Below are 13,567 nucleotides of genomic sequence, written 5' to 3'. Positions count from 1 at the left end.
TGAAAACACCTATTACACAAAAGCTGGAATTTCTAGTTTAAGTGCTGTCTTCTTTTTACTGGGAGGAATAAATGAGGGACATGGGGAGGGAAGGAGGAGTCACTATGTGCTATGTGATGTGAGTGCTGCTCAGAACAGACAATACACTCAGTTGTATGCGATTAAAGAGTCAATTGATTGACATGAAAAGTCAGAGCTCTGTTAATGGACTGTTACAAACTAATCACAGCATGTTTATAAAATTTTAGAATATGCTTTTTTTTCTTTTTATCACAAAGAACAGAATTGTGCAAATGGCTAATTCTAACGACTTTCCACTGAAAACTGCTTGAAGACACCCCCCCCCCACTTTGTCTAAAAAAGTACCTTTGCCATTCTGTACACTATTTGGACTCTCCATGTTTTTTGTTTTGAAAGTAGCTATTTTGTAAGGACAAGTTGGACAAACATTAAACACAGTACAATGCACATCCTTAAAGTGCAATATTTTGGATGAAAGCAACCTCATAAGAAAAAATATCTATTTTTTTTCTCCAATGAATTAAGGCATTTCATCAGTAGATATCTTTCTGCCTTGGTTCTTTCATGATGCAGAACATCTTCAATCAAACTATAGGTCCCTGCATTTACTATAATGGCTCTCATTGCTTTAAAACAAGTAATCATGTTTTTGCAAATTTGAACCTAAGTGATACTATTGAATCAGGGCAAAATCATGTCATATGCTAATGTCTGTAACAGTTGCTAAGCTACCAATTTTTAAGCAGAAAAGTATCTTGGAAACAGGGGAAATAAAGGTGGAAAAAGCAGAGAGAAGTGGTTTTTAACTCTTCCCTTGCCTATCATTTTCATATGCAAATCCTTAAAAGCATGACCAATGTTTGTCATATTGTATTTAAAAATATATGTGTTAACAAAGATCCAAAACACACTGCAGAAATAATCCAGTCTGAGAGTGCTTTAACTGCCCTGGATCAATGTTAGGGATTTCTGGGAACTGCAGTTCTATGAGGCATGTAGCCTTTTCTGTGTCAAGAGAGCTCTGGTGCCACAACAAACTACAGTTCCCAGGATTCCCTAGCACTGAGCAAGGGCAGCTCTCAAACTGGATTATTTCAGTGTGTAGTTTGGAGCATAGAAAATATAGGAAGGGGAAATAAGTGTACTATTCTTCAAAAATATTGTGCTAACTAAAACACTGTTCTAAAAATCAGCATGTGTTATATGTATCTTTTCTGAATCTGGGAAAATATGATCCAAAGACGTGTAAAGAACTTGAGTTTGTTTTCTATGATCTAACAATACAGTTAGTTTGCTTAATCACTTAACAGATTAAGTTGTAAATATAGTAAAACTTAGTCCAAATTTCACTAAAGACATTTTGAAAACAAAAACTTTGTGCAACCTGGTTTTGGATGCAGTGAAATTAAAAATTATTAGATTTCATTTCAGAAATATTAATTGAGACTTTCTGGCAGTATCATATATTCTGATGTAATTTAATTGAGTACATTGAACATCACACATGTCAAAATACGACACAATAGTAAAAGAAGAGCTACCCTGGCCCCTGTTTTAGTGTATGCCATCTATTGGTAATACTGCCAGAAGAATGACCCTTTCCCTAATTCATGGTGCCAGTGCCATTCAAGCAAAAGTATGTGGCTTCAGGCACAGCTACTATTCATCTGAAAGTGCCTTTAGTGAAATCTTTATGTCAGCTGTCTAGAACTGAAGTAAATAACCAGATCAATATGCTCTGTACTCTTCTCAACAGTACGATGAATCAATAGCACTTGCAAACATTTATTTGACTTGTTAAAAGGCCATTACTTAAAATAGTGTTCTCTGTTTTGCAGCTACTACCTGTCATTTCCCAAGCCAAGCTGAGTGTAAGTGTCACTAAAGATCACATCTGGAATTAATTAAAACAAAGGCAAGTCTCCCTCAGTTTTTCTCTGTAACATGACAATAATTGTATTTCAGTCATTAACTTTCCTTTCTACTAACAATAAAGTTAAAATGAAAGCATATTTCTATAAATGAGGGGTGTGGATAGTCCAGGGACAGGATGGCTCAAATAATTTGTTGTTCAGTGTAGAAATTATTACTTTATTTTAACTATGTTGCATGAAACCTCTCTTCAAACCATTGTTTCTAGAATATACCCACAAATATACAGATTGCAGCTCATGAGGGAATATTTTGCAAACATAATTACCAGTGTTAATTAGACACTGTAAGCCCAGCATGGTTAGAGTGCTGGACTAGGACACTGGTGTCTAGTCTACATGATTAAAATACTCCTCATTCCAGTCAAATAGAATGTGATCTGGCCACACATGATTCACAGGAGTTCGGGCTTTTTGCAGGGGCACCTGTATGTAAAGTTTCCTTAAATGCAACAACAAAAAAAGGCTTTGTGGGTTTTTTTGCCAGTGCATCCATGGAAACCCACAGAAATGTGCACCATCACACATGTCTCCATTCATCTGTGCATTTTTGGCAGAGGGAGGGTGAACAGATGTGAACAGGTGAAAATCGGTGCAGGAAAGTGAAGATAATTAACCGTCAACGTGACTGTGTGAAAATCCACAGCAATGCACTTACACATAGTACACTTACATGTAGACTAGGCCTGAAAGATCAGGGTTTGAATCCTTGGTTGGCCATGGAAACCCACTGAGTGACAAGCCACACTCTCTCTGTCTCAGAGAAAGGCAAAGGCACCCCCCCAGAAAAAAAATCTTGCCAAGAAACCCTCTTATAGGTTTGTCTTATGGTCACCATAAGTTGGAAATTTAATGCACATAACAACAGTAACTAGCTCTTATTACTACTGTTTAATTTAAATATCAACTTATATTTAATTTCAGTATCAGCTTCAAGTAAACTGGCTAATGTATGTCCAAATATAATGTTAAAGAGTAAACAGTAGAAGTTATTTTATGAGTCATTCCTTGTGTATGTTGCTCTAGAGTGTTTGTGTCTATTCAGTCATAAGCCAATACATTTTTGTGCTTAGAGCAATATGAAGAGAATTAATGTGCAATGCGCTATATAATTGATGGTGAAAAAATTTAATAGTTTAAATCTGAATAATGGATGACATGGAAAGTGGTTTATGTTTTAAGTTTATTTTGAAAGGCTTTCCTTCCTTGAAAAGTAAAAGAACATTGCATTAAAACTGGTATATTTACCTGACATTGTGATGTATTAATTCTGAAATGAATGTTCTTTGAGTCTACAATCATTACTCACTGCTGTCTCATGTGCCATACTCTCTCTGCACAAACTGACTTTTATTCCAGCCAAAGCAGAGCAACCAAGAGTCTAATCAGAGATCGAAATAATGCATTAAGACTAATGTGTTATTTTAATTCATTAGGGTTTTGAATAATGGGGGCAAACACCTTCACATTTGACACAGAAAATAGTGAGTTTCTGAGTCATTATGCTGTGTCTTTTTCTTGGATCCATGATAGAAAATAAGGAAATCTTTAAAGCATGGGAAGTTTTGTGATGTGAGCTTTGGTTTGCAACTTTTAAGGTTTTGCATAGAACAGAGCTCTGTCATGCCTGCTGCCAGTCTTGCATCAAAAAGGAGCTCCGTGCACACTACTCAATATTTTGACATAAAGCAATGATGGACAAACATGACAATTTCCCCACTAACTTTATCAAATGAATCTTTCAGCCACCCCAATGTTCAAAGAAACTATGGCCTGGGACAGATGGGCAGGAAGTGCCGTCCACCGGCCAGTTCTAGGGTTCCAGAGCATGCAGCAACAGCACACTCCGGAACCCTAGGATGTGCAGGCACTGGCATCATGGCAGCCTCCCATCCATATGGGGGCCACCATCATGACGTAAGTAGTACACAGCATATAGACATCACTGCATGTTGCTTAAGTCATGAGTGCGACAGTGGCACACACATGATGTGTGTGTGGCATCCTAAGAAGAACTCGTTTTTTCCGAGTTCTTTTTGGGGCAGAGGAATGCTGTGCAGTTTGGCTGGTTCAGTGTCCCTCCACAGGAAAACTGGACGCCTCCAGCCTGCCCTTTCGGGGAGGTATGTGCCAGGCCTATGTTAAGTTAAAAACCTGAGTTCTAACCTCTGGTTCTAATTGGGATAAACTTTATAACTTCTTTAAATCTATCGTTTGTTGGCTCTCTAAAATGTAGTCATACCACCTTGTCCTGCTGCCACCACAGAATTGTCTGCACTATTCTTTGAAGAGAAAAAATGGCCAGGAAGCCCAACTGTCTCTTCATGCAAGTTTGTCTTTTGTGGAGTTACATTGTTTACATGAATAATGACCAAATTGTAGCTCTGCACAGGAGCTACAAAGTAATGTTTCACTTGCACCACCCTCATTGGTCAAAGTAGTTTATTCTTTAAAGATAATTGCAAGTAAGCTTTGTTTTTAACAAGCTTGCCTTTAATGTGGCTTAGAGATGGATTTCACTTTCACAAGCTGATCTTTTTCAATCAGCTTATTCTGAGATGAGATGCACCTGGAAATTTATCTTGTGACTCCTCTGTCACCAATTATCCAAGAAGTTAAGAAATCAATTTTTATTTTTTATTAATATTTTTGACAACAATAAATTCAACATAGACTGACAATGAATATATGTTAACGATTGTTTGTTTCCACGTCTTAAAAATGGTTTCTTTTTCTGTATTGTTGTCATATTATTTAAGTAAGAAAAATAATAAAAAGCCCTCCCATAAGTAATAATAATCAGTCTGTTTGGTTTATTATTATTAGAGTTATAATTATATATTCTTCTTAAACCAAATTATCATTATTTCAGTCTGTTTTTTCCATAAAAGATTCATGCAAATAAGTCTCTATGCTTATTTTCCTTGTGTCATAGTACCCTATCTTAATATATATATGTGTGTGTGTGTGTGTGTGTTTAACACTTTTCATAGACAATATTTTATCATACCATCAGTGATGAAACCATTCCTTATCTATATTATATTGAGAAGAAGTCATTTTTAAAAAGACTTTCCAACCTAATATGGAACTATATCTATTGTCTCTTTTCATCCACAGGAGGCTTCTGATCCTGCAGAAGGATTACTGCACTGCTACAAAGATAGGGATGAATTTTTTTCCAATTTCATATCCTCCCATCACTAAAATATATATTTGAGTTATACTCACCATGGTTGAATTTCTTTGTGTCTTTTGGCTCTCTTAGTGTCCATTTTTTTTCCTACTTTGATCTGGGCAACTAACTTTTTTAAAAAATTGCATAAAGACTAAACTGAAACTAATATACAAAAAATCATATTATTCTAGTGTAAAAGTTATGAATTTATGCCTAGATAAAACTAAATCTTTTGCAGTTTAAAAAGATGTCCCCTAAAAGAATTAGCTACCTTGTTGGCAATGTTCACTGAATGCTGTTGCATACTAGAAAGGCTAACACACATTCTATATTGATAATACACATGGAAACCCTTTATTTGTGGATTAGTTTAAAGCTGTAAAATATTACCTCAAGCTTCAATGGACAATTGCAAATACAAAAGATATAACACAGTGTTTGCATTTGAGATTAAGAAATCTCGAACATGACTAAAAATAGCAAGATGAACACTTACTAATGTAGTAACTGAAAAAGGCTTAGGAGATGTGAGGAAGATCTGGTTATTTTTTAATTCAACTGTAAAATTGAATTGGTTCCTGAACTGTATTTGAGAATAGAGGAAATAACACGTTGTGTTATAGAATTGGCTTTCACCAATTTGTGATAACACTTAGAAAGGTGTATGCAATACTCTATGTGAAACCTGAACTAACATCTTCTAATCTACTATTCAGATCCCCCCCCCCAAAAAAAAAATCATTATGAATGTGCTAACAGAAAGATTTTGTTCTCAAACATGCTTTAAAACTTTGTGGAACAATTGCCTCTAACATATATCAATCTATATAAATCAGTCTACTATCATAACCTGACAGAGAACTAAATTCACTTAAGTCTCATGAAACCTGTTCTTTAACAATATAAAAGAACATAATTTGCTATTTTATACATATTCAAAATAGATTTAAGTTCATTTCAGTAATAAAACTCTTTCATACCCATTAACAGGATCCACAACAATTCCTCGGGGATGTGACATGTCTCCTTCCAACAGTGTCTTCCGACTTTGAGATGCTTTCTCTAATCTGGCAACATTAATTGTTTTTCTGTTGCCATCATTTGTCCAAAACAAATTATTTCCAATCCAGTCCACAGCAATGCCCTCCACATTATCAAGATCTGTTCAAACAAGCATTTTATGTATTATACATTATTCACGTTCTTTCAAAAATGGTATTCATTAAGATCTAAACCACTTCATTTATTTGTATTTGTCCAAATGTGATTAAAGTAGTTATGCATTCACACTATTGTCATATATTTTCACCACTCTGTTCAACTGCAATGCTAGCATCATTGTTTGTCAGCATGACAGTACAGTCTGAGAAGTTAGATAGAGAAAAGAACTTGTCTAATGTGGTAAGACTTAAACTTGTCATAAAACGATCAGTGTTTATGGCCATGTGGCATAGTACTAGACATCCCAGATGCCTATTCAACCATGCAGGTTACTGGCCCTTGACCAAACAGCCATCTCTCAGACTAATCATTGGGTTTTTGGGAAGCTGAAATGCTACTCTGAGCTACTTGAATTGAAATGCATGTGATAACAAATGAATATTTGATCAAAGATGTAAACATGATAGGTCCTAAAAAAGCTACCACCAAGTAGTATGCTGAACTTTGAAATAAAAAAATTATTATACTTTTGAAATATATATATCTTTTATGTGTTATATAATATGATCTAGTTTCAGTCTATAAAACTGCTTATGAAAGTTAAATTGAAGGGGGGGGGCATCCCTGTCCCACCTGCAGTGCCCCTTCATGAACCCTCAAAAGCTGCTCTAGGTAAACTTTTGGAGCAGATTTGCAAGTGGTACGGAGTGTTGTGAAATAACAGGAGAGGAGGAGAAAGGAAAAGAAAGCCCCACTATACTTCTGTGAACTTCACATTGGAAGTCAGCCTATTTTTCTTTTCCTAGTAATAAAAATGCTAAATTCTAACCCAGAAGATATAGTGTCTGCAGTCTGGATGGGATAGGTTGTAAAGCAAGTCACACCCACATTTGAATGAGTTAAAATATCCATAGGATATTTTATACCCTAGGATGGCAACAGCACAATCAAGACCAAGGCCTAGACTACAAAGAGGCCTGTGACCTCACTGGAATGGAGACATATTGGATTGCAAAAGGGGGGGCCCTGTTGAGATGCAAATGGACTTTAAATTTCCTGGACTTTGAAAATCTCCCTATTGCTGAATGGCCAGAAGGAGGAGGAGCCTGCTTGCAAAAGATATTCTCCCCAACATAACATCTTTACTAAGGACTGAAACAACATCTCCAATGGTGTGTTTTTTCCCTTCTGTTTGGCTTGTAAATCTTGCCTGATGAAGAAGCGCATGGAGCTTTGAACATGCGCAACAAGTATATTGTGCATTTCGGTTGGCCAATAAAGGTATCACTGGCCTTCTTCAGACGGGCCTTTGCAGCGCCCCTGTCACGTACTAGGGGTTGGCTGAGGGGGGCGTCAAAATGGTGGCGCCCTGTACACATGGGTGCCTCCATTTTGACATGACAGACGCTTAGCGTCCACATGTCCTGGTGTCATTGTGTGTACATTGGTGCACTGTGGCATCACAAACGTGCCGCAAGAAAAAACCACTTTTTAAGGGTTCTTTTTGCTGTGCGAGGGAACCGTGCGGTTTGTCCGCTGCGGCTCCCTCGTGCAGCAAAACAAGTTGCGGATAGACTGCCCTTTTTTGGGTGGTCTGTATCCTGCCAGTGATAGATTTTTGTTTGTATCTGTTAAATGGCCAACACAGCTACCCCTGCACGTTTTCTGTATTGGCAAATATAGTAATGGTCTACCAAAAGGAAAAGTCCTAGCGAAAAGCAATTGAGGATTAGTAATGAGCTCTTATTAATATCTGTTGTCATGGAAACATGCTTATAACTTTATAAATACAATAAAGATTTTAATGAGTGCCATAGCATGCCTATACACACATGTACACATACACAAAGAAAAGTTAACACTTCAGAATTAGGAGAATTCTTTGAATAACACTGTGATAGCACAGAGAGCTACATGGGAGGCATCTGTTCCAATATATAATATAAACACATCTAAAAATAACTGTTCAAAGAATTAAAGTACATGAAGCTAGAAGTGGATTATTTCAGATCATTAGAACAAAAGCTTTTTCAAACTTTGTTTTTCCTTTGCATTCTCTGCTACCAATATCTTTCTTCAGCAGCAACAGGCTTGACATTTTCCAAAGTAATTAAATCTAGCAGGTACAGCAGTAACTTTATTAGAAAACCAGCAGACTCCAACATGGTAGATTAATTTGTTATACTGTAATATAGCACATTTCAGCTGAGAAAATACTAGTTAAGGAGTGATGCAATAAAAGTACAAACATACTGGAAGTTTATGAAAAATCAATTTCTGTACTAGGTAGAATAACACCAAGCTAAAGGACAATCCGTGTTATTTTAAAACAGTGCTGAGAAATATGAGGCTCTCCAGAAATTGCTCAGCTCAGTTTTCCTGGCACTTGGCAATGATGGTTGGGGTTGATGGGATTTGGACTCTAACATCTAGGGGGCAGCAAGTTCCACACTTCTGCTTTCATTTTCAGCACATGGGATATAATTGTTTTCTGTAGCTCTTTGAAAGTGCTGAGACTGCTGTAAAGTAAAGCTGAAAATGGGATGATTTAAGGGAAAACTTAAGTAAAAAATGTAACTCACTGATATGATAAAACCTCCATCGTGGTTTTGCTGCTTTTTTGTGCATGGTCAAGTCAACTGCAACTTGTGTTGACTTTATCACAGGATTTTTTTATTTTGATATGACTTATTCAAGAGAATGTTTTCTATTGCCTTCATCAGAGGCTGAGAGAGTACAACCTGCTCAAAAAAAACCCCTGGGTTTCTATCAATGCTAGTCCAACACTCAAACCACTCTATCACGGTGGGTCTCTCAGCCCTGTTTACCAAGGCTGAATAAATCACTGGCATTAACACACTTCTAGCAAGAAATCATTTACTCATATATTTCCCTTTGCTAAGAAACCACTGCACATAGAAATATTTGGGAGATCATTTTATTTGTCATCTTGTGTGAACTCTGACCGCTCATACAATATTCCCCCAAATTTTCACATAGCCATGTATTGCAAAGGAAGACCAGAAATAGGTATTTCCCCCCCTTAAAAACAAAACAAAACACCTTATTAGCTATTGCTAGCTTTCTGGCCCTGAAACCTGTGAAATCTTTCAAACAACAATACTTCCCAATAGAATTTATAATCCACTTATTTATGGATCACAGGAATGGTCTTGGGTTGTTTCAGTACAGTATAATCTTTTGAAGGCTTCAGATGATGGACAGGAACTAAGGTGTGAAACAAATAGTGAGTACGGAGCGGCTTGCTACTGCCCCTTTGCTAATTGGGTTGGGACTGTGGCAACTGCATGCCACACCCTCAACCCAGCCTTTTCCTGGTGCAAATTGGAGTGCACTGGGGAAAGGACACTTTTGCCACCACTGTGGCATTTTTTTCAGTGTTTCTTCAGTGCAGCATTTGAGAATGCTGTGCCGCCAAACCTCCCTGGATCCGCTGCTCATGCAGTCAGCTGTGTGGCTTTCCAACAGACTGGGGGCATGCTGCTTTCGGAACACCCCTAGCCCCCTAGGAAGCTGGCTCTTTTTGACTGTCTGTTTCACCCCTAAGTGCAATGCAGCCAAAATGTAAAAAAGTTAATGGTGTGACCCTACATGTTTCTCTTCATAGTAAATCCCACTGGGTTCATTATGGGATTTATTCTCTAGAAAGGGGTTTTAAATTGTAACCAATTAGCATTTCCCAAATTATCACTGACATCTCTGAATGTTATATTAAAATTGCTTAACTTTGGTTTGATTACAGCCACTATTCCAATTTCAGTGTCATCATTAGCCACATCCAATAAAACATCTAAAATTTATGTTATCAGAACCAAAATGGGTTAAATATACCAGAAGGTGGAACTGGTAAGAATTTCCTCATCTTCTTTTAAAGTACTGGATTAATTAAAATATTATGCTGGTCTATGACCTTAATAAATTTTCAATAGATTAAATTTTAAAAAATGAGATGAATTGTTTTGCACAATTTAAAATTGCAGGACTTGCAAGAGTTCCTTTGTAAGATTAGCAGCCAAATTGTACATTGCCAAGTTCTGAACACAATACTTGAACTAAATTGACTCCTGCAATTTGATCAATAGTTTTCATTTGTTAGTTTCTGACTCCATGCTGAGTTCTGCAGCTGTCTTAATCACAAAGCATGAGATTCACAGAATAAGAAAATTTATACAGACAAACAAGTGCTCCATGCATCTCGTTCTGAAGTCTTGGACCTATGCTTGATTCTTTGCTTTACATGGGTTCTGTCTCGGATGTCACTGCATCTGTACCATTTCCATCACTCCCTATTGAGAAACAGTATTTCAGCAATTTCAGTAACTTCTGTTCTTTTAAGAGATAATGAAAGGCAAAGTTGGTGAAGTTAAAGTTCATCCTTAGGACAGTTCATAGCTATTGCACAGTGGTTTTAAAAAGATAGAAACATTGTTCCTTTCTTGTAATATCTCCAGAATAATTATTTGTCATAAACAGCCTTGGATAAGGAGCATGGATTAATGAAAAATCAAAGTGCAGAAATGAGAACAACGATACTTTAATTTTAAAAGGCAAGAAAGACACACAACATCTCAAATGGCTTGATTTTCTTCCTGTCCATTTTCTTCATTGTCTAGCTCTCACATCTGTACATGAGGGATACAATGGCTGGGACAGGAAGATATTCTGAGGTGAAAAAGAAGTCCATTGAGGTATTCCACATCAAAATGGGCTGTTTCCAAAACTCTGGAATTTCCTCTGAGTTACAGAGCTATTAGTAAACTCAGGTCATGTCCACATGGGCCAAATATCACATCTTCCACTGAAAAGCTCTAGCTTAGGTCCAAACTATCTGAAAACCTGTATCTCTACATGTGAGACTGCTGAATCTTAAGATCTTCCGGAGAGGGTTTTCTCTAGGTCTCACTTCTCTCAGAGACAAATTTGATGAGGACATAGGAGAGAACATTCTTAGTGGCTGTTCCTTGGCTGTGGAACACCTTTTTAAGGTAGGGTCAGTTGCCTCCCTCCTTGTTTGCATTTTGCTGGGTGGGGGGCAAAGACATTTTTATTTAAATAGGATTTCAGCATTTGACTGGTTGGGGCTGAAAGATGTTTGGTTGGTCTTTCATACTTTTTACTATGGGTTCACTTTTTATATTGTTTAAATTAATGTTTTAATTGGATTGATTGTTTATGTTATTTTAAAAGTATTTTACTATATATTTTTATTTTATTTTAACTTATATTGTAGCTATTTTACATCCTATATTCAAAGAAAAGAGGAACATAAAATAAAATAGACATTCCTGTTTTCTTCTATTTTTCCCATGGTCCTAAAAAGCTTTAATGGTGCAATTTCTCACACTTGAAAGTAATCATTATTAAACACATCAGGACCTATTATTCAGAAGAGATAAACAAGATCAGCCTATACATATTGCTAGTTACCACCTTTCCATTCACTCCATGCACATCAAAAGAAATTATCCTCAATTCCTAATTAAAAAATAAATGACTTCAATTTTTCCAGAAGTTTTTTTTAAACTACCATATATACTTGACTATAAATTCACTTCATGTATAAGCCAAGGATAGGTTTTGAGGCCAAAATTATGGATTTAGATATAACCCATGGATAAATTGAAGGTAAAACATAGGATCATGTAACAAAGGATGTAAAGGATGAAGCAAATGACAACAAAATTCTGTTAGACATAACTGTTTGTGCTCACCTGAAAGACTAAAGGAATAAATAGAGAACTACAGTAAATGGTGGGTATGGGGGAGGCAACCAGTAACAAATGTCAAAAAGAATGAAAAGGCAAAGCAAAGCAAATGGCAACTATGGGGGGGGGGGATACAGATGGGCACAAAGGAGCAGACAAACGCTGCCCATTTCTGCCCCGGTTGGAGGCCACAGCAAACAAACTCTCCTGGCGGGTTCTTTTTCTGCCATGCACAGTGAGTTATTGGCACCTTCACATGCAATGATGACATCCACGCAGCATCACACTGTTTGGGTGCTGCACCACAAACATCATTGTCGTACTTGCTGTGTAAATGGTGGCACACCAAGATGGCGCCCACAGCGTGTGGTAGGGCTTTTGAGAGTGCAGACGCTCCACTCCCCCGAGCCCTACTTTTGGCCCCAGGCCGGTGCATGTTAGCAGTAATTGCATTTAACTTTATAAAATAAATAATAAAAGTTTTATTTTTATACCGCCCTTCTTACAATCAGGGCGGTGTACAGCATAATAAACAGATACACAAAATACAATAAAATACATTAAAATCTACAATTAAAATACATTCTGGCCAGCTTGCCACTGCTCTCAGAGGGGGGGAGACTAACTAGGACTTATATCGGGGAATGCTGACTTGAACAGGAAGGTTTTTAGTTCCTTCCTGAACTGGGCCAGGGAGGTGGCCGAGCGGAGCTCTATGGGCAGCGTGTTCCAGAGGGTCGGGGCCGCGATGGTAAATGTCCTCTTCGATGTAGAGGATAGTCTTGCCCCAGGGACCCTCAGTAGCTGCTGCCCAGATGTTCTGAGTGTGCGGGGCGGATTGTATGGGGAGAGGCGGTCCTCAAGGTATCCTGGGCCCAAGCCATGTAGGGCTTTATAGGTTATAACCAACACCTTGTATTGCGCCCAGAAGCGAATAGGCAGCCAGTGCAGATCTTTAAGTACGGGTGTTATATGACTGGCCCTGGGCATGCCAGTGACCAGTCTGGCTGCCATGTTCTGTACCAATTGTAACTTCTGGGTATGGTACAAGTGTTGCCCCATGTAGAGCGCATTGCAGAAATCCAATCGAGAGGTTACCAGAGCATGTACCACCGTTTCAAGGTCCTTCTGGCCCAGGTAGGGACACAGCTGGTGAATCAGCCGAAGCTGATAACAGGTGCTTCTGACCGTCGCATCCACCTGAGATGTAAGGTGGAGCGACGAGTCAAGAAGCACCCCCAGACTGCGTACCGAGTCCTTTACGGGAAGCGTGATCCCGTTCAGGACAGGTGGAACCACCGCCATCCCCGGGCCAGGAGAACCTATCACGAGCACCTCCGTTTTCTCTGGATTCAGACTGAGTCGGTTTTTCCCTCTACCAGCCCATTACTGACTCCAGGCAGGCCACGAGAGGAGAGACGCCATCCTCAGTCACTGCATCAGTCGGAGACATAGAGAAGATTATTTGGGTGTCATCAGCGTACTGATAACCCCGCGCCCCATGTCTCCGGATGATCTCTCCCAGCGGTTTCATGTAAATGTTAAAAAGC

The 13,567-nt window shown here is 38.1% G+C and overlaps 1 protein-coding gene across 1 annotated transcript in view; it reads right to left on the bottom strand.

The window, feature by feature from the left end:
* The window catches only part of LOC149313891 (low-density lipoprotein receptor-related protein 1B-like), a 734,124-nt gene that overhangs the window by 319,308 nt on the left and 401,249 nt on the right, over positions 1-13,567 (bottom strand). Inside the window, exon 13 of the mRNA XM_089523040.1 lies at positions 6,111-6,291. Coding sequence (XP_089379166.1) covers positions 6,111-6,291 — 181 coding nt within the window. The remainder of the gene's footprint in view (positions 1-6,110; positions 6,292-13,567) is intronic.

The sequence above is a fragment of the Sceloporus occidentalis genome, unplaced genomic scaffold (assembly GCF_023333645.1).
Source record: "Sceloporus occidentalis isolate IW3139 unplaced genomic scaffold, rSceOcc1.0.p SCAF_4, whole genome shotgun sequence".
Lineage (NCBI taxonomy): Eukaryota > Metazoa > Chordata > Lepidosauria > Squamata > Phrynosomatidae > Sceloporus > Sceloporus occidentalis.
The sequence above is the reverse complement of the archived record's forward strand: the minus strand, read 5'-3'. Positions and strand labels throughout refer to the sequence as shown.